At 44.4% G+C, this 27,367-nt stretch overlaps 1 protein-coding gene across 2 annotated transcripts; it reads left to right on the top strand.

Annotated features, from left to right (window-relative positions):
* Positions 1 to 1,258: 1,258 nt before the first annotated feature.
* Positions 1,259 to 24,729, top strand: ZNF584 (zinc finger protein 584). 2 transcript variants are annotated; one of them, XR_005985957.1, is made up of 5 exons: positions 1,259 to 3,232; positions 4,134 to 4,260; positions 8,728 to 8,850; positions 9,454 to 10,593; positions 24,220 to 24,729. XR_005985957.1 is itself a non-coding variant. In XM_041743035.1 (4 exons), the coding sequence occupies exons 1-4, from the start codon at positions 3,194 to 3,196 to the stop codon at positions 10,455 to 10,457; spliced, it is 1,293 nt and encodes a 430-aa protein (XP_041598969.1). In that variant the 5' UTR covers positions 1,259 to 3,193; the 3' UTR covers positions 10,458 to 11,536. The 2 variants fall into 2 exon arrangements, 1 of the variants encoding a protein (XP_041598969.1); XM_041743035.1 differs by lacking the exon at positions 24,220 to 24,729 and having other exon boundaries at positions 9,454 to 11,536.
* The last annotated feature ends 2,638 nt before the right edge of the window (positions 24,730 to 27,367 follow it).

The raw sequence follows: 27,367 nt of genomic DNA, 5'->3' as shown, positions 1-27,367 counted from the left end.
GCCCTGCATCAGGCTCTATGCTCAGCTCGGAGTATGCTTGAGATTCCCTCCCTTCCCCTCTGCTCCTACCCCCCTCTCACACACTCTCTTTCAAATAAATAAATAAAATCTTTTTTTTTTTAAGTATCATATTAGGGACGCCTGGGTGGCTCAGTGTTTGGGCATCTGCCTTCAGCTCAGGCTGTGATCGCAGAGTACCAGGATCACGTCCCTCATCAGGCTCCCTGCATGGAGGCTGCTTCTCCCTCTGCCTGTGTCTGCCTCTCTCTCTCTGTCTCTCATGAATAAATAAATAATAATCTTTTTTAAAAAACCTGCATACTTCAAACATGTATCAAATTTAAGCACCATGTCCTGCTAGATGCAAAATGGCACACAGAGGTGGGGGTGTGCGTGTCAGAACTTAAGGAGTCAGGCTGAGCTGAGTTTGTATTTGGGCTCCCATGTGACTATGTGGACAATGCCTCACCTCTCTATGTCCATTTCCTTATCTATACAATAGGGAAATTATAATCTCAGTCTTTGGTGGGTGGGAATATAAACATTTGACTGCTGGCAGGGAAAGTCAGAATCACAGCTCAGGCCCTGTATGGCTGTGTGGACACTGCCACCTCCAGTCACACTCCACAGCCTTTCACAACTGGTTGGCAGGAATCATCTCTAACTACCAACAACCCCCCATGCTGCACTATTATCTGGACAGTTTCAGGTGTCTGCCTGCTGTGGCAACCCAATCTTCACCCTCCTCTTGCCATCCTTCAGGCAGCCAGCCCAAGTAGATGTCCTACAGTTGATGACACTGTACTTCCCTGTCACTTCCCTAGAAAGACTCCATTATCTCATTACCTGTCCTTATAGTCCCTAACGTAGAACTAAACTTAAAATCTGCAAAGTAAGGGATCCCTGGGTGGCGCAGCGGTTTGGCGCCTGCCTTTGGCCCAGGGCGCGATCCTGGAGACCCTGGATCGAATCCCACGTCGGGCTCCCGGTGCATGGAGCCTGCTTCTCCCTCTGCCTGTGTCTCTGTCTCTCTCTCTATCTCTCTGTGACTATCATAAATAAATAAAAATTTAAAAAAAATCTGCAAAGTAAAAATCTTGAGGTTCAAGAAGGCAACCTCAATAATGCAAATAAAAAACATGAGCTGTTGGGCAGCCCAGGTGGCTCAGCGGTTTAGCGTGGCCTTCAGCCCAGGGTGTGATCCTGGAGACCTGGGATCGGGTCCCACGTCAGGCTCCCTGCATGGAGCTTGCTTCTCCCTCTGCCTTCTTCTCCCTCTGCCTGTGTTTCTGCCTCTCTCTTTCTCTCTGTCTCATGAATGAATAAATAAAATCTTTAAAAAAAGAGGATGAAATACAGTAGGGGGTCAGGGAGGCACTAAGACCTGAGACAACATAGGTCAGACACCAGGTGTGAAAATAACCCACCTCGGGCAGTCACCAGGGATGCTCTCTTCACCAATTCCAGTGGGGCAAACACACAGAATGTGGAAGCCACGAGAGCTATGGGGACTGATGAGGTTTGTGAGAATCCACCTCAGAAGAAGGCCTGACCTTAAGAGACTACATAGGCCCTGAGGATCATCTGTACAGGAACAACAGTGATATGCACAAACTAAATGTCCAGGGAGGGTTTCTAAGGCTGACCCCAGTGGCCCCACAAACAAAAACCTTGTCAGTGCATGAAATGCTGGGCATCTTACACAAAGTGACTGAGATGAACATGACTTGCTGCAAAGATTACAGGCTTCTGATGGCTGATCTCAGCCACTCATGGCCCCTTGGTAGAATGTGTGGTTGTTGCTCACAGAAGTCTGGAGAGGAGGTAGCATGGCCTGGGCCCCAGCTTCACCACCAACAGCAGCTTTCAAGGGGAACATGGCAAGAGCAGAGAAAACGGAGCTCTAGTTGCGGGAGTGAGGAAGCCAGTGGCCTGACCCGGAGAAGCCACCAGTGCAAAGTTCTCAAGCATCACTCTGGGACTCGCCTAAGCTCTCTCTTCTTCCTAGGATCCTCAGTACCACATCCTCTAGGATGAGTGCATCTGAAATCAGTGCAAGACATCCAGGAGCTGGATTCTTCTCCTGCCAGCCACCATCCGGATGTGCCCTGGACCTTTCCCCCTGACATCCTCAACATGCTCATTCTCCTCTGTATGGCCTGACACGGAGCAGGCTACCAGCCTACTGTCCTCTGAGCACCCAGCACCCTAGACCTGCCCAGTGGCCCAGGCACCGAAGTCTCAACACTGATAAAATCCAACTGCTGATCTTCCCCGAAACCCGATCTCCTGACAAGGTCCCCTGGCCGCTGTCACACCAACTCAGGCGGCTGGAGAGTCTTTTCTGAGCTCTGCCTCCTACTCCGTGGAGCCGACATAGTGTCGAGGGCAACGACTCCCCGGAGGCCGCGGGTACGGACGGGCTCTGACGGAAGTGAGTCACGCCTGAAGGTGTCGCCTCCCTACAGCCTGGGATACTGGGGCTCGAGACACTTGCCGCACTCACGGCGCAGTGTGGCGCCCACTCCAACGCCTTCCCTACTCCGGTTTCTGCGGCCTGAAAGGCCCTGTCAGATTCAGACTTCCACATACCGACGCTGTCCGTGAGCCGGGTGTGGCTCAGGAGAGTCTGGCGCCGGAAGTCCCTCTTCTGCCCGCCCCGCTCTCTCCGACACTTTCCTCTCTTGGGCCGTCATTGGCTACATCTGTGTGAGCGCCCAGCAGCGCCTCGCCTGTCGCCTTGGCAACTAGTAAGCGGCACCGCGAGGGAATCTGGGAAATGAGGTCCTAAAGACGCCGGCGCTAGGTTAAAGAAGGCAGCTGGAGGCAGCGGGACTTCCGGCGTTGCCAGAGCGGTGCTCCTTTTGCTGCCGTGGGTGGGCACGAACCTCTCGAGAGCTGCGAGACGGGCCGACTTCCCTAGGGGCCACACTGCGGAGGACGCGGGCGGAGATCCTCGTCGCGCGTGTGCACGAGCCGTGACCCCCGGGAATGACTCCCTCTTCCTGAGACTCGGATCGGGCGCTGGCGGGTCCGGGCTTCCCACAGGCGGCTCCCTGGTCCTTGGGCACATCTTACACGCGAGGGGACCTAGCTTCGAAGGTTTCACGTTCGGCCGGAGGTGCCTGCGCTGAGGGCTGGGGGCAAGTACGGAGTTCACGGAGTTGGACTTAATTCGGCGCCTGCTGCGGCCATGCTCCGCCCACAGCTTCCGTTGGCCGGGGAGGCGCAGGTGAGTGGAAGGTGCCCCAGGCTGAAAGTCTCGATCCCCACCAGTGGGTCTGGGTTCGGAATGAGCTCAGAATAAGCGAGGAAGGCTGTGGCAGGTGAACGGACAGCCTGGGCCAGGCAGAGGTGTAAGAGGGCCAGGGGTCTTGGAGGACCGTGTGTGGTGTGGTCAGCTGAGGGTTGAAGCTGCGAATAGGTCTGGGTGGGGAAGTTCAGTACAGAGCCGGGGGATGCCCTTAGCAGTGAGCCATGAAGGAGAGGGGTTGGACTGGGGCAGGACGGGATTGTGGTTGCTCGCTGTGGCATCACTCTGGAGACACCATATGCAGAACGGGCATGTGGGGAAGTCCAGAGAGTTGCCAGTGAGGTGAACTGGTGAGATTATGTTGGAGGTGTGGAGCTATGACATGCTGTGGTACAAAGACTTATGTGCATATTAGGCAGGAGGGCAAACTGGAAGGTCTGGGACCAGGTACTGAGACCTAAGAGAAGGGTGAGCATAGGTTTGGTTGCCTCTGGGAGGTGATCTATGGGAGGTAGAGGGAATTGACTGACAGTAGATAGCGTGGGACCTGTGTGTCTGGTTGGGTACACAGATGCCATCTGTCTGGTCACCAGCCTGTTGCTGTGGGCATGACACAGAGTCCAGTAGTAACATGGGGAGAGGCACCAATGGAGCTGGGGGCCCTGGGAGTCCTCTGAAGTAAGGGTCTTAGGAGAAAGGAAGTAGATGTCTCTGGTGAGAATGGGGATTTGGGGCTCAAAGAGAAAGATGAAGTTAGTGAGACATGTGGCAGGACCCCAAGACATTGATCAATGGCTTGGATGGGTGGCGCTGTCTATGTTTTGGTTGTTTTTTCTGCCCACAATTGACTCCTAAGGCTCAGTTGAATCCATCATTACAGGGCCTGGTGACCTTTGAGGATGTGGCTGTGTATTTCTCCCGGGAGGAGTGGGGGCTCCTTAATCTGACCCAGAGGAGCCTGTACCGTGATGTGATGCTAGAGAACTTTGCGCTTATTGGCTCACTGGGTAAGTCTCTCGCACTCTTCCCCAGCAAACTGACCACCTCTGCCTTTTCCCCCCATAGGAAGCTGTATTGATCCTAAAACCCCACCACAGAGGCTGCTTCTTTCTTAGGTTCCCTGTGCTTGGTGCTAAGAGTACTGGCATTGGGTTGTGTGTTCTTCCTCTGCTTCTTTCTTAGTAGCCTTGCGACCAACCTCAATAGTCGTTGCCCCCATGGCCTCCTGGAGTAGGGTTTGGGGTGCAGATGTTTACAAGTTGCCCAACAAATTCCACTCAGCCTTGCCTCTCTCTCTGACTCTGCTGAAGTCATGCCCCTCTGTACACTGGGTTTTGCCGTCTTCCTTCACAGGAGATTTTATACGGCTCTCCCTGGGCCAAACATGAACCATGAATTCAAATCAGTAGATCAGTTTGGGGAGTATTACCATCTTAGTGTCTTTCAGCTCATGAACATGAGATATCTTTCCATTTGTTTTGTTTTCTTTAACTTTTTCCTTTTCCTTTTTTTTTTTTTTAAGATTTTATTTATTTATTCATGAGAGAGAGAGCCACAGACACAGGCAGAGAGAGAAGCAGGCAACAGTGTTCTGTAGTTTTCAGTGTACAGGCTAAATTTATTCCTAGGTAGTTTATTCCTTTTAATGCGATTTTACGTGGAATTGTTTTCTTAATTTCATTTTAGATTGTTTAGTGCTAGTGTATAGAAACAGATTTTTATATACTTATTTTATGTCCTGTAGCCTTGCTTAAACTCATTTATTAGTTCTAATTGTTTTGTTTTTTGGTGGTCTCCTGGATATATTCCACATATATGACATCATGTCATCTGCAAATACAGATATTTTCACTTCTTCTTTTGCTTAACTGACCTGGCTAGAACCTCTAGTACTTACTGAATAGAATTGGTGAGAGCAGACATCCTGTCTTGTTCCCAATCTTACAAGAAAAGCATTTAGTCTTTCCCCTAATAAGTATGATGTTAGGTATAGGATTTTTGCAGCTGCCTTTTTCAGATGAAGAAGACCCCTTCTTAGTTTGTTGAGTGCATTTATCATGAAAGGTCATTAGATTTTGTTTAGTGATTTCCCATATTTATCGAAATGATTATGTGATTATTTTATCCTCTATTAACATGATATATTACAGTAATTGGTTTTCATATGTTCAACCTTGTATCATTAGGACAAATTGCACTGTCATAGCTTATAACCTTTTTATGTATTTCTGGATTTGGTTTGCTAGTATTTTGTTGAGTTTTGCATCTATATTCATAAGAGTTATCAATGTATCAAAGTAGTTTTCTTATATCTTTGTTGAGATTGAGTATGAGGGTAATTTTGGCCTCAATGGATGAGTTGGGAAATGTTCTCTTTTCTTCTGTTTTCTGGAAGAGTGTGTGAGGTATCTGTGCTAATTCTTACATCAATGTTATTCATCAGTGAAATCCCCCGGGCCTAACCTTTATTTTCCCCCTGTAGGGGTGTTTTTGTTTTGTTTTGTTTTGTTTGTGCTTTTTAAAGTATAATCAGACTTTCTGTTGCTTTTTTTTTTTTTTCTAACGATTTAATTAATTTATTTTTTTGAGAGAGAGAAAGAGCATAAGCAAGGGGAGCAGCAGAGAGAAGGAGAAGCTGGCTTCCTGCTGAGCAGGGATCCCAATGCAGGGCTCTATCCCAGGGCCCTGGGATCATGACCTGAACTGAAGGCAGATACTTAACTGATTGAGCCACCTAGTCACCTCTTTCTATTGATTCTTGAGTCAGTTTTGTCAGTTGTGTCTAGTTTGTGTCTTTTTTAGGAATTTGTCCATTTTATCTAATTATTTTATCTAATTATCTAATTTGTACGCATATAATACAGTTGTTCATAGTATTTCCTTAAAATCCTATTTTATAATGTAGTTAGTGATGTCCCCTTTTTCTTCTTTTTTTTTTTAAGGATTTTATTTATTTATTCATGAGAGACATGGAGAGAGAAGCAGAGACATAGGCAGAGGGAGAAGCAGGCTCCTCTGCAAGGAGCCCGATGCGGAACTGGATCCCTGACTGTGGAATTATGCCCTAAGCCGAAGGCAGATGCTCAGTCTCTGAGCCACCTAGGTGTCCCTGATATTCCCTTTTTCATTCTTGTTTTTAATAAATTGATTCTTCTATTTTTTTTGGTCAGTCTACATAGAGGTTTTTCAATTTTGTTGATCTTTTAAAGATCCTATTTTTGGTTTCATTGATTCCCTTTTTCTGATCTCTTTTTCGTCTCTGCTCTTTATCATTTCCTTCCTTCTGCTCATTTTGAGTTTAGTTGCTTTTCTTTTTCCTGTTCTTTGAGGACTAAAGTTAGCCTATTAGTTTGAGATCTTTTTATTTTTATTATTTTTTAAGATTTTTATTTATTCATGAGAGACACAGAGAGAGAGGCAGAGACACAGGCAGAGGAAGAAGCAGGCTCCATGCAGGGAGCTCGATGTGGGATTCAAACCCAGGACTCCAGGATCATGCCCTGGGCTGAAGGCAGGTGCTAAACCATGGAGCCACCCAGGGATCCCTGAGATTTTTTTTTTTAAGATTGTATTTATTTATTCATGAGAGACAAAGACAGACAGAGAGAGGCAGAGACACAGGCAGAGGGAGAAGCAGGCTCCATGCAGAGAGCCCAATGTGGGACTCGATCCCGGGTCTCCAGGATCAGGCCCTGGGCTGAAGGCAGCGCTAAACTGCTGAGCTACCCTGGCTGCTCCCCTGAGATCTTTTTTAATATGGATGCTGTGACATAATAAGAAATATATATTTTTGTTTTTGTTCCTAATTCCTAGCATAACTCCTCAAACACTTGCAATCTCTGAAGTGATAAGAGTGTCTTTTGTGTGCTAATGGGATGACTGGTGGCAGGGAGCTCCTAGATAGCTTCACGAGAGGGAGTGGTGTCCAGAATGACCAGGGCATGATAGGAAGTTGGATTTTGAGCTACTCCCTAACCCTGGCCTCTGGGGAAAGTAGAGGGGCTGGCAACTGAACCAATCACCAGTGTCCAATGATTTAACTGATTATACATAATGAAATCTCCACAGAAACTCCTAAATAACAGGATTCAGGGAACTAATGGGTTGCTGGGAAAGTGGTCTTGCTAGAGATCATGGATACCCTTTACTCTCTGCTTCCTCAACCCCCACTCCCTCTCCACCCTGGCATACTTGGCCCTTTGCATCTCTTACATTGGGCTGTTCCAGTTGTATACTTCATAATAAACTGATAATAGTAAACTCTTTTCCTGAATTCTGTGAGCCATTGTAACAACTGACCTTGACAAGGCATCAGTAAATATGAGAATCCCTGATTTATAGCCAGTTGGTCAGAAGAATGGGCGTCTGGGACTTCCAACTGTTGTCTGAAGTAGGGGCAGTCTTGTGGAACTGAGCTCTTAACCTGTGGGATCTGTTGCTGATTCTAGGTAGTTAGCATCAGAATTTAATTGAATCCTTGGACATCACATTGCTGTCTGAGAGTTGGAGAAGTAGTGTGGAATGCTCACCCTTCACCTTACCCACATTTGGTGTCAGAAGTGTTATGAGATGGGTGGCTGGGTGGCTCAGTCAGTGAAGCATCTGCCTTCAGCTTGGGTTGTGATTTCAGGATCCTGGGATGAAGCCCCCCATCAGGCTCTCTGCTGCTTCTCTTTCTCTCTCTTTCTCTCTGCCTACCCCTCCCCCTGCTTGTGCTCTCTCTGTCAAATGAATAAAATCTTAAAAAAAAAAAAAGTGTTATGAGTAAAACAGCATGGAATGTTTATAGCTCTGATTTCCCCTCCAAGAACTGCTATGTCCCATTGCTTTTGGTATGCTGTGTTTTCATTTTCATTCATCTCTTTGTAGTTTTCTTTGTGGTTATTTAGGACTGTTTTATTTAAATTCCATAAATTTGAGAATTTCCCAAATTTCTTTCTGTTGTTGATTTCTATTTTAATTCCCTTATGATCAGAAAACATATTTCGTGATTTCAGTCCTCTGAAATCTATTGAGACTTATTTTATGCCCCAAAAAATGGTCTCTTCTGAAGAATGTTCCATGTGCATGTGAGAATATGTATTCTGCTGTTATGTGGCAGGCTCTGTAGATGTCTCTTAAGTCTAGTTGATTTCTAGTGTTATTCAAGTTCTGTGTATTTGTTTGTTTTCTGTCTAGTGGTTCTGTCCATTACTGAAAGTTAAAAATTGAAGTTTCCAATTATTATTGTCTATTTTTTTACTTCAGTTATGTCAGTTTACCTTCATGTAAGGTTCTTTTAAAATAAATTGTGGCCAAACACAACATGGAGTCTATCCACTTACCAAATTTAACACATTTTTAAATGCGTGGAGGAGGTTCCTTTTCTAATACTCCATTTCCTTCATGGTTGTCATGATGACATGAGCTTCCTATGGGGTAGGGTGGGGAGGGTAAGCCTTGGCTTGGGTTGGCTCTTACTTTCTCCCTTCTAGGATTTGCACCTTCGAGGTCCCATGTGGTTGCCCAACTGGAGAATGAAGAAGAGCTCTGGGTGCCCAACGTGGTGGACTTGACTCTGATCAGCAGAGCAGAGGCTAGAAGGGGTCCTGGTCCCGGTGAGTAAGGCTGGGTGATGCCTTGGTTTCAATAATGGGCTCACACCATGTTGGGGCATTTGTGTGCACTGGCATTTTGGTGCTGAGCCAGTGACCACACACTATTCCCCTCCCTTCTGGACACACTGTGTGATCTTGCCATCCCTACCATGACTCTCAGGACCTGGACAACCTACCTACCCGGACTTTGTGCCAGTCCCCTGGTGATGTGAGATGTGCACCTTAAATAATACTTGAACACCAACTACTCCTACAGTTACAGTTACAGTTACAGTTACAGTTTCCTTTTCATTGGAGCAAACACCTCCTCTTCACAGCTTTCACTGTCACCAGGGGCTAGGCCCTGCTTGAAACCATTGTGAGGAGTGACTTGGAGACCCCCAACTCTTCTCCCTGCACTGCTCCCATCTTTCTGTCCTAGACCCTGCTGAGGTCTTTCCTATTCTGTGATCTGGCAGAGGCAGCCCTTTCTCACCCAGACTGTTCCTAGCAACCACCTGGCAATTCTTTGGACTCCTCTGTGGTATGTCTGACATGAGTTTGTGATGAAGGTGCCTCCTTCCTCTAATCCAGCTATTAGTAACTGGCTTTTCTCTGTTTCAGGTTGTCCATGTAGACTGGAGGATGAGGAGGCCCCTCCAGAGCAGATGAAGAGCTATGGAGTCTACCTATCAGAGAAGCCCTTTCTGTGTGGGGAGTCTGGAAGGGGTGTCCCTGCCACCTTAGGTCTCCTTCAACACCAGGCCACCCACAGCAAAGAGAAGCCATACAAGAGCACTGAGCATGGGGAGGCCTTCCAAAACAGCTCCAGTTGCCAGCAGCACCTGGGAGTCCACACCACACAGAAGGCCTTCAAGTGCAGTGACTGTGGGAAAACCTTCTTGAAGGCTTTTGCACTCCTCGACCATCTGATAACTCACCCCACAGACCAACCCTTTAGATGCCCAAAAGGTGAAAATTCCAAGAAGAAACCCACCCATGTTAATTACCAAAAAATTCACACTGGAGAAACATCCCATGTGTGTAATGAGTGTGGAAAGGTCTTCAGTTATCCATCTAAACTGAGGAAGCACCAGAAGGTTCACACGGGCATAAAACCTTTCAAGTGTAATGAGTGTGGCAAAACCTTCAACCGCAAAGATGCACTTGTTCTGCACCAGAGAATTCACACTGGAGAAAGGCCTTATGAGTGCAGCGAATGTGGGAAAGCCTTCAGTGTTCTGTCTACTCTCATTCGGCACCGGAAAGTTCACATTGGAGAAAGGCCTTATGAGTGCAGGGAATGTGGGAAGTTCTTTAAATACAACCATAGCTTCATTCTTCACCAAAGAGTTCACACTGGAGAAAGGCCTTATGAATGCAAGCAATGTGGGAAAACTTATGTGACCCGCTCTGGCCTGTATCAGCACTGGAAAGTTCACACTGGAGAACGGCCCTATGAGTGCAGCCTGTGTGGGAAGACCTTCACCACCAGGTCCTACCGCAATCGGCACCAGCAGTTCCACACTGAAGAGAGATCCTATGAATGTACAGAATGTGGGAAAGCCTTCAAACATAGTTCTACCCTCCTTCAGCACAAGAAAGTCCACACTGGAGAAAGGCCATAGGGGATGTTGGAAAGACTGTAGACAGAACTAGGCACCTTGTTCAACATGAAAGTCCTCATTCCAGAAAGGAGATTGAAGAGAGTAGCCATTTGAAACCTAACCCTGGCATACCCCAACATGTGTCCTGGAGTGGCAGGTATGTAGGAAGCTCTCAGGAGCCTAGTTGCACTCTGACCTGCCTAGGCTGTTAGCAGTGTTAAGTCACTGCTGGTTTCTGTGATAGAAGCCGTCCCACTTCTACCATGTGGCAGGTGCCCAGGGTGTGCAACAGTCCCCTCAGCGCACTCTGGAACAGCAGATATCCTTGGTTCCCACTCTGTATTGGAGGGAATCATGAGTGGTGGAGCCCATAATGGGCCTCCTTCCCTCCCGCCAACTGGTTTAGGTATGTCTGTGACCAAGCTCTGGTCAAGAGTAGCTGAACTATTCCTCCTGTGGGCTTCCAGAGAAGGTTAATCATTTCCACAGACATAGTTGACACTACACATGGTACCTGTCATGGATTTATCCATCCCTAGAACTGTCTCACACTTCCCTGGAATGTATGGTAATAAAAGCTTTATTGTTTAAGCCACTTTTAACGTTGGGGGTTCTGATCACTGTGTGTGGAGGGATTGAGAACAAAACTGGGCTCATGAAGAGAGGGACTGGCTTATCACTTCTCAGCCTTTTGGCTAAGATCAAGTGGAGAAGGACTGGCTTCTGTCGGGAGGAGGGGTCCCTGCCTTTGGTTGCCATAATGGGATAGCAGGATGTTCACCTCATGGCCATTACCCCGGTCCTAAAACAAAGACCCTGAAGTCCTAAGATGTGGCTAGTGTTCCTGGTGTCGGTGCACACCATGGCCTTCATTGTTTTTGCTGCCACTGTTCCAGGGCTCAAGGGAGAGAAGTCACTGAATTAACATATGCGTCCATATCCTTTGTTTTTGTGGGGTCTTTTGATTTTAAAAAGTCTGGAAACTTAATTTCCCAAAAGGTCAATAAAACTTGTATCTTATTTGTAGCTGTGTCCCTGGTCCAAAAATCATGCTTCCTGTCAAGAAAATGTTAACTTGAAGGCACATTTGTTTATTTTTAAGATTTTATGTATTTATTTGAGAGGGAGAGCACAAGCCAGGGGGAGAGGCAGAGGAAGAGGAAGAAGCAGACTCCCCACTGAGCAGGGAGCCCAATTTGGGGCTCAATGACCTGCATCAAAGCAGACACTTAATCAACCAAGCCACCCAGGTGCCCCTTGGAGGCACGATTAGAGAGAGAGAACTGTGACCTACACTTGAGGGGCTTTGAGCCACAGTGGTCAGCTAGTACCCTGTGTTGGGGTTGGAAACCACTGCTGCCTTCTTTAACCTTCACCCCCAATGGTGGGAAAGGTGATGACCTCACAGGGTAGAAACCTGGGCAGGCTTGAACAGTCAGGGGACTTTGTGCCCAGTCTGCTCAGTTTCTCCCCAACACTGTGAGGTATATCCCCTCCCCAAGGCCCAACTCAGGCCCTGCTCCCTGGGTATAGGAATGTCTGCCTCCCAATATGGGGTGGGGGGGTTCTATGTGGGAGCAGAGTTAAAGTCCAGCTGAGTCAAATAGGGCTGAGTTCTGGGTATAGGGTAGACATTAGTCTATTAGAGCTCAATCCTTTGTACCTGTGTGAGTGGCCTTGGTTAGATCTCAGATGGCCCCCAGCACATGGGTGAAGGGTCCTCTGAACCAGCTTTCTGGTTTCCCATTGGGATTCCATATATAGTAGCCAACCTATTACAGAAGGGGTGGAGGATAATGTTTTCCTGGTGATGCTGGAACATCTGAAACAAATGGTTCCTGGTGGCTCTGACCCTTTGACTTACTCAGAGTACCAGTTTGGGTGAGTCTCACTTATTCCATCATGCTAGCCCAAGCCTCACTTGGAAAGCCAGCACCAGCAGTGTACCCTTGCAGCTTCTCTCTTGGCTGCCCCCAAAATTGTTCTCTCCTTCAGCTAGGGGTACTCTCCTCTGGAATCCACACAGTAGTTCTATGCACCTGGGCACTGTTTTGTGTGCCCTTAGTCTATCAGGAATGCCTCTACATCTTCCCTGCCTCTCTGAATAGTACCCCTTCTATGGTTAAACCACGGTATCATCTTTTCATTAGTCCCCTCACTCCCACATTTGGAGTTACCCTCTCCCTGTTTCTCTGTCCTCCACATTTTGATGTCCAGCCATACACCAACCCTCTGCAACCCCAAAGTTTGTCCTCATGATTACATATTCATGTCTGAATTAGAAGGGTACATTTGGGTTTGTTAAAGATTTAGCAACATTCAGGGCTTCACTGATATTGGGACTAGTGCTAGACAGTGTGGTTCTTGATTTTGAACTTCATCTACAGAGGCATAAGCACTTAGTTTTTCACTGTGGTATGAGACATGCTTAGTCCCCATGTCAGCAGGGCAGGTGTTAATTTATTTTCTCACAGTCAGCAAGACAATTTGGTGACAGTTATGAATAAATGTGTCTTAATATTAAGCAGGAGAGCAAGGTTGAAATTCTGAATGTTCTCAGTTTGATATCTTGTGTTAAAAGACTCTGAAGGGGATCCCTGGGTGGCTCAGCAGATTGGCACCTGCCTTTGGCCCAGGGCGCGATCCTGGAGTCCCAGGATCGAGTCCCACGTCGGGCTCCCAGCATGGAGCCTGCTTCTCCCTCCTCCTGTGTCTCTGCCTCTTTCTCTCTGTGTCTATCATAAATAAAAATAAATAAATCTTTAAAAAATAAAATAAAAGACTCTGAACTGTTCACAAGGCCAGACACTGTCATGCTCTTTAGATGCCCATAAAGGGAATCTTCCTCATCTCTTGGTGAGTGATTCTAGTCTGTTCAGTTACTGTAAGAAAATTTATTTCTTACAGGGCTAGGCCTTGGGAAGTCCAAGATCCAGGTATGGGCCAATTTGGTTCCTTGATGAGAAATGTTTTCCTGGCTTGTAGATGGCCATCTTTTAGCTGTGTCCTCACATAGTGGAAGGAAGGAAGCTCTGATATCTCTTTGCTTCTTCTAAGGATGCTAATCCTGCCATGGAGGACCCACTCTTATCTAAATCTAATTACCTCCCAAACGCCCTATCTCAGTACTTTCAGATAGTGGTATATGACTTCAACATATGAGTTTTGGGAGACATTCAGTTCATAACAGTGAGTCTACTTAATATTGGTGATTTTTAAAATCAAGCTCTGAGGACACCTGGGTGGCTTAGTGGTTGAGCATCTGGCTTCAGGGCGTGACCCCAGCATTCTGGGATCAATTCCTACAAGGGGGTTCCCGCGGAGAGCCTGCATTTCTCTGCCTCTGTCTCTGTGTCTCTCATAAATTAATAAATAAAATCTTAAAGAAGTCAAGCTCTAGAATTTGATCATTTAGCACCCTAAGCAGACCAATATAGCTTACTTACTGGGACAAATGCAGAATAGCCTAAAGAGAAGTTTGCTTATAACAATGAACAAGTAATTGTCCAGTAATTTCTTGCTCATTCACTCATTCATCAAGTGTTTACTGAGGATGTGTATCAGGCTTGGTTATTGGAGCGAATCAATCTAAAGCTATAATGATGGGGTCAAGGGTGGTCCTGTGACCTGAGGCTGGCTAATGAGAGACCTCTTTAGTCAAAGCACTTGCAGGAAATTGTGAGGAAAAGGAGATTTCTTTGGCCCCTGAAGTTCATGCACCAGGATTTGGGAGTTAGGGCTGCCAACAGCCATTTTTCCTTGTTTCTCTTCCTCAGAGATGCCTGCCTGGAAACTAAGTCAAAAGAGACAGCTGAATGGAGATAAGTCAAGCACTTTTGATCTCACTGAGCCCTACATCCAGCTGTGCCTGAAGCTGTCCTGTGAGCTTTTTGGTTCCATGAATCAATAAATGATTTTATTTGGCAGATCCACTTGTATTTAGGTTTAAGTGCCTTGGAAAGGAGAGAGTTCTGCCTGACTTATAATCCTTCCCTCAGTGGTTCCCACTTACTGACATTCCCCTCTTCTGCCAAGGGCATCAGAGGGCAGAGCCTCTCAGGGTCCAGTACAGACTTTTAGCACCACACCCACAGACAGATCAAACCTACATCAGGCTTGAGTCTCAGATTCCACCAACATAAAGACTCATTTGGTGTCTATTTGCCTTCTTTGAGTTGCCCTTCCCTGCTCCAGAAGCTCCCAGCAGCATGGCACCTCCCCAAAGAAACTGGCCTCCTCCCCCAGCATCACCACACACAGCCCAGGACTCCCTCAGAGAAGCATGTCCATCTCATGGTTCCCATTTTGTTCAGAATAAAATAAACTCCTTACTGCAGCTTACAGGGCCTGCACAACCTGGTTCTTGGCCTCATGCCCTCCTTCTGCAGCACAGAGTCTTCTGCACCACTGAGTCTCCTCCTTGCTCTCAGATGCACCAGCTCATTCCTGCCCGAGGCTTCTGCACTGAGGTTGCCTCTGTCCAGAATTCTCTTCCCCTGGAGTCACCTCCTCTGGGAAGTAGCATTTGTAGCTTTCTGTCATCTTCTGATTTTATATCCTTTGGATTCCAGCCACTCACTGCTGTGGCCCTGTTCTTTGGTCTGTTTGCACATTAAATCTCTACATTGCACATCAGATTGAGATAAAATTTGTCTACCATAGGGTTCAGGCAAGGATGTGGTACACAAGAGGACCCCAGGGAACTGAATGTTTGTTGAGAGAATATTTGGCTGCCCTGCAGGATTGTGTTGGGCTCAGACCACAGCCCCTTGATCACAGCTGACTCTGGGGAGGGAGGGAGAAAGACTCATAGAAAAAGGGTAATAAATCCTTCTTCCTGCGCTGAAGAAAGTTACCTGAGTCTACTTACATATCTATCCCATGCTGTGTGAATTGCTGCTGTATGCTGGAGACTGAACTGGCCCAGTAAGGACAGAATACATAGGGGCATGGAGCATGGAGTTGGAGTTTTAGTAGGGAGATACATACTAAATGTTTATGTGCCCCCCGCCCCAAATTCATAGGTTAAAACCTAATCCCCAAGGATGCCTGAGTGGCTCAGTGGTTGAGCATACCCTTTGGATCAAGTCCTGGGATCAAGTCCCACATTAGGCTCTGCTTATCCCTCTGCCTGTGTCTCTGCCTCTCTCTGTGTGTCTCTCATGAATAAAGCAGGGAGCTCCATGCAGGGAGCTCAACGTGGGACTTGATCCTGGCTCTCCAGGATCACGCCCTGGGTTGAAGGCAGGGCTAAACCGCTGAGCCACCTAGGCTTCCCAAATACATAAAATCTTAAACAAACAAACAAAAAACCACACACACACAACTAATCCCCAGTGTGGTGATATTTGGAGGTGAGGTCGTTGGGAGGTTATTGGATCCTGAGAGTGGAGCCCTCATGAATGAGAGTGCCCTCAGAAAAGAGACCCCTGAGAATGCCTTCCCTCCTCCCAGAAATGGGTCCTTACGAGACATTGAATCTCCTGGCTCCCCGATCTTGGACTTCCCAGCTTCTAGAACTGCAAGAAATTAATTTTGTTACTTTTAAGCCACCCAATCCAATGGGATTTTATTAGAGCAACCCAAATGCACTAAGACATGGGGAGACAGATATCCCTTATAAGAAACCACAACTGGCAACCATGACAAGAGCTATAAAGGGACATCCTTAGTATGTCGATTGAGCTCCTTCTTGATTCTCTGCATTTCAGGACCTTTGAGATTGTCTTCATGTCTGTCTACTGGGGGCTCAAGTGACTTTGTGATTGGTTTTTACCTTCTAGTGAAAGGAAGTTATCATGGCTTTTAGGCATCATGGCTGCTTCTTTTGCATAGCTGTGACTTTATGTTTAGTCTAATATTTAATGATTCTACTTTTTCCAATCCATAGAGTGTATTCAGGTTTCACCAGTTATATATGCACGCACACATGTGTGTAGTTCTATGCAATTCTATCATGTCTGGCTTCATATAACTTATCAACTCAATCAAGATATGGTATTGTTGAAATACCACAAAGGTCTCCCTTATGTTACTCCTTTATAACCAACTATCTTCATCTCTATACCCCAGCAGCTACTCATCTGCTCACCTCTATAATTTCCTTATTTTAAGAATGACTTAGGGGGCACTTGGGTGACTCCATCAGTTAGGCGCCCAGATCTTGATTTTAGCTCAGGTGATGATGATCTCAGGGTTGTAAAATTGAGCCCCACCTGGGGCTCTACACTCAGCAAGGGAGTCTGCTTCTCTCTCTCTCCCTCTTCTTCTGCCCCTTCCCCACTTGCTCTCTCTCTAAAAATAAATAAATAAATAAATAAATAAATAAATAAATAAATAAATAATCTTTTAAAAAAGTGATTTAGGTGAGGTCCAATTTGTCATTTTTTCTTTTATGAATTGCACTTTTCTGGTCAAGTCTCAGAACCCTTTACTTGGCCCTAAGTCTCCAAAATTTTCTCCTAAAAATCTTTATAGTTTTCTGCTCTATATTTAAATCTGTGATTGCTTTTGTGTGAGTTGTTTTACAGGGTGTGACACTTAGGTAGGGTTTAATTTTTATTTATTTACTTGTTTTTTACCTGTGGATGTCCAGTATCCCCACCACCATTTATTTGTCTAAAAGGATATTCTTCCTCTATTTAATTTATTTTGCACCTTTGACAAAAATCAGTTGGGCCTGTGTGTGTAGGTTCATTTCTATGTTCTCTGTTTTGTTCCATTGATCTATGATTCTATCCACTAATAATAATGACTAATTTTAATGTATCCATTTCACCACAGTTTGCACTGGGTAGACCTGGAGTCTGAGACCTAGAAGAGCAGCTGGATTTGCTGTAGTTTAATGTTGCCCTTCACCTGGATGTCAACACATTCAGAGGCTCATCCCCCATCTCTTCTCCATGCAGCAAAGGAGAATTCCCAAAGGAAACTGCAGATCCATCCCCCTAGTTGCCCCCTTCCCAAGGACCTATCCCTTCCTGTCCTGGGGCCCATCTCCAACAAGGGATGGCCTGAGGACTTCCATCATAGATTTATCTTTTTTATTGACATTGTTGACTCTACACATGATATTTGTCATGGATTTGTCCAGCCTTCAAATCACTCATCCCTGGAACATACCACCTTATATTGCTCTACATTATATAACTTAGGTCTTTAATTAATTAATTAATTTTTACTTATTTATTTTTAAATATTATATTTATTCATTTGAGAGAGAGAGAGCATGAGCAGAAGGGAGAGACAGAAGGAGAAGGAGAAGCAGACTCCCCACTGAGCAGGGAGCCCAACTCAGGGCTGGATCCCAGGACCCGCCATCTGAGCCACTCAGGCACTCCAACTTAGGCCTTTTTTAAAAAGCTGTTTGTAACCTTCAGGGTTGTATTCATTACATGGGGTGTGTTGAGAACAAAATTAGGCCCTATGTGTAAAAAGAGGCTAGGACACCAGTTTGCTCATTAGCTTATGTTTTGTTTCATAGGATTTTTTTACATGGGCAATTATATCATCTGCAAACAAAGTTTTACTTCTTCCTTTTTAATTCAGATGCTTTTTATTTTCCTTTCTGTATTGCACTGCCTAGAACTCCAGAAATGTTAAATGAATGTGGTAATTGTTGACATCCTAGTCTCGTTTCTTTTCTTTTCTTTTCTTTTTTTTTTAGGATTTTATTTATTTGAGAGAGAGCACAAGGGAGGAAGGGAGGAAAGGGGCAAAGGGAGAGAGAGAAACAGACTCCCTGATGAGCAGAGATCTCAATAAGGGACTCCATCTCATGACTCATGGGATCATCACCTGAGACAAAATCCAGAGTCAGATGGTTAACTGACTGCACCACCCATGCACTCTTCAATTTTTCACTACTAAATGTGATGTTTGCCATAGGTTTTTAAAAATTAATTAATTATCTTCATTATTGATTCTGTATCTTATTTGTATCTCTTCATCCCATTGAGAAAGTTACCTTATATTCTTGGTTTGTTGGCATTTGAAATAAGGACTTGATATTTCATGTTTCCAAATATTGTGCTTCAGCAGATACTGGCATAATCCACAGTACATCTCTTATCAAGATTCAAATTAGGTACCTCAAAACATCTCCCCAGAATTAATCAATATCCTATAAAGCCTTTAGGGCATGAAGCCCATAATAGAAGCTTATAAGTCTTAGGGCCTCATTTTTCCCTGCACTAATTCCTGAAATACCCCTATTTTACCTGTGAGAAAACCCAATGGCCAAGCATGGAGGTTTGTCCAGGACCTCTGAGCAATAAATAACACTGTTATCCCTCAGCATTTGTTGTTCCCAACCCTCATACACTACTGACATTCATTTCCACTGAAAGGAAAATTTTCACTGCAATCTGTGCAGTGCATTTTTACTATTCCAGTTGTTATGGAGAGCCGTCATCTTTTTGCTTTCACTTGGGAAGAATGGCAATGCACTTGGACAATAAGTAATGCCTCAGGGTTTCACAGAGTCCTTATTTTTCACAAACCTTAAAACTGATTTGGATGATGGAAAGTTTTCTACAGGCTCTACTTTGTTACAATACATAGATGATTTGTTTCTCTGCTCCCCTTCTTAAACCTCTTCACACTGAAGACAGCATCCAACTGTTAAAACTTTTGGCCTTAAAGGGACATAAAGTCTCCAAAGAAAAATTGCAGTTTGCTATAATTCATGTTCCATACTTAGGGCATCTGATCTAGGAACGAGAACTATATTGGGATCTAAAGGAAACCCCTCATGACTGCTTAACACTGACAGATCATCTTTTTACTCACTGTGACAATTTAGAGGAAACTCCTCCAACTAAACAGATTTTTCATGGTTTACTGGTGGTTCTTATTTAAAGGATGAACATGGTAAATATCATGCTGGGTATGCTACTACAAATCTCTTTGAAGTCACTGAGGCAGAAACTTTACCTTGGCTGCTTCAGCTCAAAAGGCTGAGTTCTCAGCATCCTGAGATCAAGACCTGAGCTCAAGAGTTAGATGTTTAGCTGATTGAGCCACCCAGGTGCCCCTAAAAGGCTGAGTTCTATGCCGTTACTCGAGCTTGTACCTGAGCCGAGGGTAAAACCGCGAATATCTATACCAATAGCCAATATGCCTTTTGGGTAGCTGACTTTTGAATATTATGAAAACAATGATGTGTTCTTACCTCCAAAGAGAATAGAATTAAAAATGGCACCTATGGCTAAAATTTATTAGATGCCATACCTGTGCCAGCTGCTCTGGATATTATGGAGCTTCCTAGGCATTCCAGATTCAACTCCCTGGAGGCCAAAGAAACCACTTCACTGATATTTCCACCAAAAATCCTCTCTGAAGACCAGTAGCCAAACTTCTGTCTTGGTCCAAAGAGATGTTATCCTAATTGATAATTTGAGGGAAAGAATGATAAGAGACACCCAACAATTGGTCCCAGAAAAGGAAAAACAATATTGAAAGTCTAATAAGGGATCCCTGGGTGGCGCAGCGGTTTGGCGCCTGCCTTTGGCCCAGGGCGCGATCCTGGAGACCCGGGATCGAATCCCACATCGGGCTCCCGGTGCATGGAGCCTGCTTCTCCCTCTGCCTGTGTCTCTGCCTCTCTCTCTCTCTCTCTCTCTCTCTCTCCGTGACTATCATAAATAAAAAAAAAAAATTAAAAAAAAGAAAGAAAGTCTAATAATTGTTGGTTCAATAAAAATAGAGACCTCTGGTTTGGACCAAGTAACAATCCAGTTCTATCACTGGTTTACTGAGAAAATGACAGCGTTCATGAACCAATTTTGGTTGGGAAATATAAATAAGGTCTCAAATAGTGCCTACCTCACTATATCATCTGTTCAAAGTATAATCCAGGGAAACCTGTTCATAAATATGGATTTCATATAGCTTCCCCATCTCATGGATATAAATATGTTTTATGGTTTGTATGTTTTCTCCCTGGACCAAAACTTTCAATCATTCTACTATGGCTAAAATTCTGTCAGAAAAGGCTATCCCTATCTGGGGGAAATCCCTCTCAAACTACATAGAGCTGGGGGAACCCATTTCACTGGATAGGTACCTCTACAAATCCACACAGCTCCATTGGTTTTACAACACTTTCATTGTGCATACACCATCTTCAGTTCTCCGGGTTAGTTGAATGCACTAACAGCACTATTAAGACTCCATTGGCAGGTGCCTGGGTCTCTCAGTCAATTGTTTACCTTTGGCTCAGCTCATGATCCTGGAGTTCCTGGATGGAGCCCCATGTTGGGCTTCCTGCTCAGCGAAGAGTCTGCTTCTCCCCCTCCCTCTGTCCCTCCCCTTGGTCATGCTCTGTCTCTCATGATCACTCTCTCTCTAAAATAAATAATAAAATCTTTTTTTTAAGAGACTCAATTGGCAAAATTTATAGAGATTTTTCAAATACTTTGGCCAAAAGCTGATTGTTAGTCTTCTAAACCTCAGCCCCAACCCCTTGGGAACTCACACTCCCATCCTTTGAGACATCACAGGATGGCCAGTGCATTTGGCCCTGCCTCATTTGACCCACAGTTGATAAAAGAACATATACTTCAATATTATAAAGGCCTAATTGCTTCTATTAAAAATAACCATGCTCCTTTCTTCTTGCCCCTTGCTATAAGTGTTTCTCAGGGTGGTGCCAGCTGTATGCTCTCCTGTACCTATTGTATCCAAGCCTCCCCAAATTGAGGACATCAAGGACTTTCTACTCACAGCTAGGTGAAAGGATGCCAAATCTATCAAGATCAAGAAAAACAAAAATAATGTGAAGTTTAAAGTTCAATGCAGCAGATACCTTTTTTTTTTTTTTTTATGATAGTTACAGAGAGAGAGAGGCAGAGACACAGGCAGAGGGAGAAGCAGGCTCCATGCACCGGGAGCCCGACGTGGGACTCGATCCCGAGTCTCCAGGATCGCGCCCCGTGCCAAAGACAGGCGCTAAACCCCTGCACCACCCAGGGATCCCAGCAGATACCTTTATACCTTGATCATCACAAAGAGAAAGCAGAGAAACTGAAGCAGTCCCTGCCCCAGGTTTGACAGTGAAAGAGCTAACATGAATGAACCTGGTAAATTGATTTGAACTGTATCAAAATTTTAAATTTTTTAAAAATATTTTATTTATTTATTCATGAGAGACACAGAGAGAGAGGCAGAGACACAGGCAGAGGGAGAAGCAGGCTCCATGCAGGAAGCACAGTGTGGGATTCGATCCGGGAACCCTGGGATCATGCCCTGAGCTGAAGGCAGACTCTCAACCACTGAGCCACCCAGTCATCCCAAAATTTTAAAGTTTTAAAAAAGATTTTACTTATTTGACAGAGAGTATGTGAAACAGTACAAGTAGGGGGAGTCACAGAGGGAGAAGAAGAAACAGGCTTCTCACTGAGCAGAATCCTGGGATCATGACCTCAACCAAAGGCAGATGCTTAACCAACTGAGCCACTAGGTGCAAAATTTTGATTTTAAAAATTCTTTTACAGACACCTGTGTGGCTTAGCAGTTGAGCGTCTGCCTTTGGCTCAGGGCGTGATCCTGGATCTGGGGATGGAGTCTAGCATCGGGCTCCCTGCAGGGAGCCTGCTTCTCTCTCTGTGTTTCTGCCTCTCTCTCTGTGTCTATCATAAATGAATAAATAAAATTTTTTTAAAAAATTCTTTAAAAAAAACCCTCAGGGAATACCTGGGTGGCTGAGTGGTTGGGCACCTGCCTTTGGCTCAGGTCGTGGTCCTGGGATCTGGGATCAGGTCCCTCATCAGGCTCCCTATGAGGAGCCTGCTTCTCCCTCTGCCTCTGTCTCTGCCTCTCTCTCAGTCCGTCTCTCTCTTTTTAAAAAAAAAAAAAAAATTTATTTATTTATGATAGTCACAGAGAGAGAGAGAGAGAGAGAGGCAGAGACACAGGCAGAGGGAGAAGCAGGCTCCATGCACCGGGAGCCCGACGTGAGATTCCATCCCGGGTCTCCAGGATCGCGCCCTGGGCCAAAGGCAGGCGCTAAACCGCTGCGCCACCCAGGGTTCCCTGTGTTTCTCATGAATAAATAAATAAATCTTTTTTTTTTTTAAGATTTTTATTTATTTACTTATTCATAGAGACAGAGACAGAGATAGAGAGGCAGAGGCACAGGCAGAGGGAGAAGCAGGCACCATACAGAGAGCCTGACGTGGGACTCGATCCGGGGTCTCCACGATCATGCCCTGGGCTGCAGGCGGCGCTAAACTGCTGCACCACCGGGGCTGCCCTAAATAAATCAATCTTAAAAACAAAACAAAACAAAACAAACAAACAAACAAAAAAAAAACCTCAGGACAAAAAACATATTTAAAATTAAAAAAAAAAAAAAAAAGGAAATAAAAATAACCATGCTTGGTTGGAGCAGTCTTTTCACAGTGCACTCTTGAAAATCAATGCTTTAAGCATTGCACCTTACCACCAGGAAAAGTCACTTCTAGAAGACTCCACTGCCTCACTGGAAAAGGCCTTGTCAGGAAATGCAAACCAAACCTTGTGCCACAAAACTCCAAGCAATAGGCCCTTGGATTCACATGATACATCTAAAGAAAGCACCAAACCCTGAGTGGACCTGCACACCATCTATTAATCTGAAAGTGAAGATTTCCCAAACTGTCTGGATCAGCCTGCGTACCTTTCTCTCACGGTTGCTTCTCCTTTCTTTTATGGGAAGACAAGGCCCCTGTTTGAATTTATCAAGCCCTTGTGAAAGGGGAAACCTCTTTTTTTGACTATGGCCTTTTAAAGCAGTCCCATCATGATCCTGTGACATATTAGTTTTTCACTTGCTTTTTCTAAACAGAAGGCTCAGAATTCACAAAAATCTTTCTTTAATCTCAACTATTAACCAAGCTTCAGAGATTCTTATTTAAATTCATGTTTTCTGAATTTAAAACATTATAGGCTGTGTTATCAATAACATTTGGTTCCATACAGTTCTTTTGAGATAACAATACTGTTTTAAAATGTCTTTGAAGTTTTGCTGTTTTGCAAAAAGTTGATCAGCTATTGCTTCATGTTTATACTTGCCCTGTGTCTTCCCAAATGCACTTGGTTAGTTCTTCCAGTGTGCTCTTGTGGTTTTGACTCTTCTGCTTTCATGGCCTCTTTAATTGAATACTTCCAGGAAGATACACAACTCAAGGTCTGCTTCCATAGGGAGAACTTTTCTCTCTTGAGTCAAAAGGAGTGCCAATAAATATTTCAGTTGGCTACTTTCAGACCTAAGGTCCTGGTTTGGAATCATCATACGAGGGATGCCTGGGTGGCTCAGCAGTTGAGCATCTGCCTTTGACTCAGGGTGTGATCCCAGGGTCCTGCCATAAAGTCCTGCAATGATCCCAGGGTCCTGGGATAAAGTCCTGCAGTGATCCCAGGGTCCTGGGATAAGGTCCTGCATTGGGCTCTGTGCGAGGAGCTCACTTCTCCCTCTGCCTGTGTCTCTGCCTCTCTTTATGTGTCTCTCATGAATAAATAAATAAAAATCTTTAAAAAAATAAAAAAGAACCATCATACAATTTGGAATTGTCATGTTACTTCCTCTGTTTTGTATAACAATTTTAAGTCTTGTATTTTATTGCTGGCCAAGCTTTTCTAAGAATGATGTACCCAATAAGGAGGTGATCTCCAATGCTTACGATCTTGGTAAATTTGGACTATACATGGGAAGTGTCTGGGAGTTCTCCTTCCTAACCTTCCTTGTTACTCAAATATGGCCTTAAGCGGTTTCTAACTGCTTTGTACTTTCCCCCTGACTTAGGACCTGACAACCAGGAAAGGTCCTTCCTGGCACTGAAGCACAAAACCACTAAAATCGTTAACTACGGATCTGTGATGCTTTTGAGGAAAGATCTGATTAAAAGGGGAACTGTGAAAATTAATAAAGGAATCCTCAATAAAATGGACTTGGGAGGTCGGAAGCAGAAGCCCACATGCCCTACTACATCATCAATGGCCAACCCAACAGGAAGAAACCCAGGAGAAGAAATGAGGATTTCCTCCCCATGGGCAAAAGCCCAGGCCATGAGAGACAGTCACTACTCAGCCAATGAGAAGACACTACACCTCTGAACTCTCAGTTTACCCCAATGGACTTTTTGTTTACAACAGTGCCTCCCCTTTCCTCTATAAAAGAGCCTCCTCATCTTTGATCCAGAATTGCCTGCAGTTTTGCCATAGCTTGCTTCTCTTGAATGATAATTCTGCTATTCCTGAGTAAAATCATTTTTCTGGTAAAATAATTGACAGTTTTATTTTTAATGTTAACACCCCAACAAATGTTGGTTCAATATCATAGCCATTTATTTCTCTGCTATTCTAGGTAATATCATAAAACATTTTTGCCAGAGTCCACTTTTATTATAGCTACCTCCTTAGTTACAGCAGAGCATCAAAAGTTCTGTAATGCTCCCTATGTTGGGCTTTATGTTCAGTGAGGAGTCTGCTTGAGGACTCTCTCAAATAAATAAATAAATAAATCTTTTTTTTTTTTTTTAAGTTCTGTAATGCTTTTTCATTTATATGGGTTCCTGTAGAGGTCCTTAAGTAGAGCATTTTCCAAAGCAGGCAGTGATCCCTCAAAGCATACATACTATCAATATAAATATTTTGTCTTTTGTTATTTGCCTATTGGCAGACGTAGATGAGGGCAATTAACTCATCACTGTGAGCTGAATTAATCTGGCGAAACACATTTTCCAAAAATGAATGGCCTATGATAGCCTTCTAGGCAATTTCCCGCTTATGTTTTAGCATGAACCATCAATAACAAAAAAATTAAATGAGCATTATACAAAAGAGTAAAAAAAGAATTCTGTACAAGATGTCAGCGAATAAAGATTCACTGAAAATTTAAGAAATTAAGCATTTACTTGGCAATCAGAATTGTAATTTGGGGACAGCCCTGGTGGCTCAGCAGTTTAGCGCCGCCTTCAGCCCAGGGCATGATTCTGGAGACCTGGGATCGAGTCTCGGGTCGGGTTCCCTCCGTGTAGCCTGCTTCTCTCTCTGCCTCTCTCTGCCTCTTTCTGCCTCTCTCTGTGTCTCTCATAAATAAATAAATAAAATATTTTTAAAAAAACAATTGTAACTTGGGAGACACAGATTCATAGAAACCTGAATTGTGTTCCAAGGAAGACAAAGAAGGGGTAGAGATACACAGGCAAAAGGTTTGAAGTATAGTTCATGTTTAGGTCCTCTATGCAAAACAGGGATTGAAACTAGGTTAACTGGGATTGGTTGTGTTAATATGCAAATGAAGGATTGAAACTTGTTAAATTGCATTGGCCTCTTGATGTCAAGAATGTGAACCATTCCGGCGTCACGATGAGGAGGAAGTTATTTAAGACCAGGCAAGGGATCCCTGGGTGGCGCAGTGGTTTGGCGCCTGCCTTTGGCCCAGGGCGCGATCCTGGAGACCTGGGATCGAATCCCACGTCGGGCTCTCGGTGCATGGAGCCTGCTTCTCCCTCTGCCTGCTTCTCCCTCTGCCTGTGTCTCTGCCTCTCTCTCTCTCTCTCTCTCTCTCTCTTTCTCTCTCTCTGTATGACTATCATAAAATAAATAATAAAATAATTTAATTAAAAAAAAAAAAAAAGACCAGGCTGAGGGCTTGCAGATGATTGAAAGCTGTTGTGTTGTTATTGTTGTTTGAAAGTTCATGGTTTCGGAGTGCCTGGCTGGCTCAGCGATTGAGTGTCTGCCTTCAGCTCAGGGCGTGATCCTGGAGTCCCAAGACTGACTCTCACATCGGGCTCCCTGCATGGAGCCTGCTTCTCCCTCTCTGACTCTGCCTGTGTCTCTCATGAATAAATAAATAAAATCTTAAAAAAAAAAAAAAAAAAAAAAAAGGAAGATCATGGTTTCTCCAATGAGGACATGCATGAGTTCCTCCACCTTTATGCCTGACCCTATTTTAAAAAGAGAACCTCTTGGGCAGCCCGGGTGGCTCAGCGGTTTAGCGCCACCTTCAGCCCAGGGCGTGAACCTGCTTCTCCTTCTGCCAGTGTCTCTGCCTCTCCGTCTCTTTGTCTATCATGAATAAGTAAATAAAATTTTAAAAAAAGAGAGAGAGAAAACCTCTTAACTAGGCTTGCTGGCTCCATTTTGAAATCTCCTTTTCCAAAGATGTGTAGTTACTGTTTTAATAGAGGTCCAAATAATTGAGGAATTTTTTCCTCCTTCAAGTTGAGGAAGAAAGTTGCTGGATTCAAGGTGCTATAGTGAGAAAAGTGATATGTGAAAGGTTAAGAAACCACGAGTACATCAATATATCACCATTTTCTTTAATTATTCTCTTAAAACTGTCTGCTTTCAGCAAGATCTTTTATATTTAGAATCCTGGAAGCTGGGATCCCTGGGTGGCGCAGCGGTTTGGCGCCTGCCTTTGGCCCAGGGCGCGATCCTGGAGACCTGGGATCGAATCCCACGTCGGGCTCTCGGTGCATGGAGCCTGCTTCTCCCTCTGCCTGTGTCTCTGCCTCTCTCTCTCTCTCTCTCTCTCTGTGACTATCATAAATAAATAAAAATTTTTAAAAAAGATTAAAAAAAAAAGAAAAAAAAAGAATCCTGGAAGCCAAAATCTGCAAAAGCCATTTTTCTACTACATTTTGGGCTTAAAATTGAGCCTTTTCTTGTAAACTGAAAATAATTGCAACATTTTACTTTTATAATTAAAATAAGATGATTCAAAAAAAAATAAGATGATGGCATCTTCATTTTGTCAACTTTAATTTTTTTTTTTTTTGATCTGCAATTTGGTCTAAGATCTAAAAATAATCCTAGTAACACAGTAAGTTCTTATGATTTATAGCACCTTCATAAAATTAAATCCTTAAATAGAACACCCATTCTTACATTTAATTTAATACAACTTTTTTTAAAGATATATTTACCTATTTGAGAGAGGG

The sequence above is a fragment of the Vulpes lagopus genome, chromosome 2 (assembly GCF_018345385.1).
Source record: "Vulpes lagopus strain Blue_001 chromosome 2, ASM1834538v1, whole genome shotgun sequence".
Classification (NCBI taxonomy): domain Eukaryota; kingdom Metazoa; phylum Chordata; class Mammalia; order Carnivora; family Canidae; genus Vulpes; species Vulpes lagopus.
This window is presented reverse-complemented; position numbering and strand designations above follow the sequence as displayed.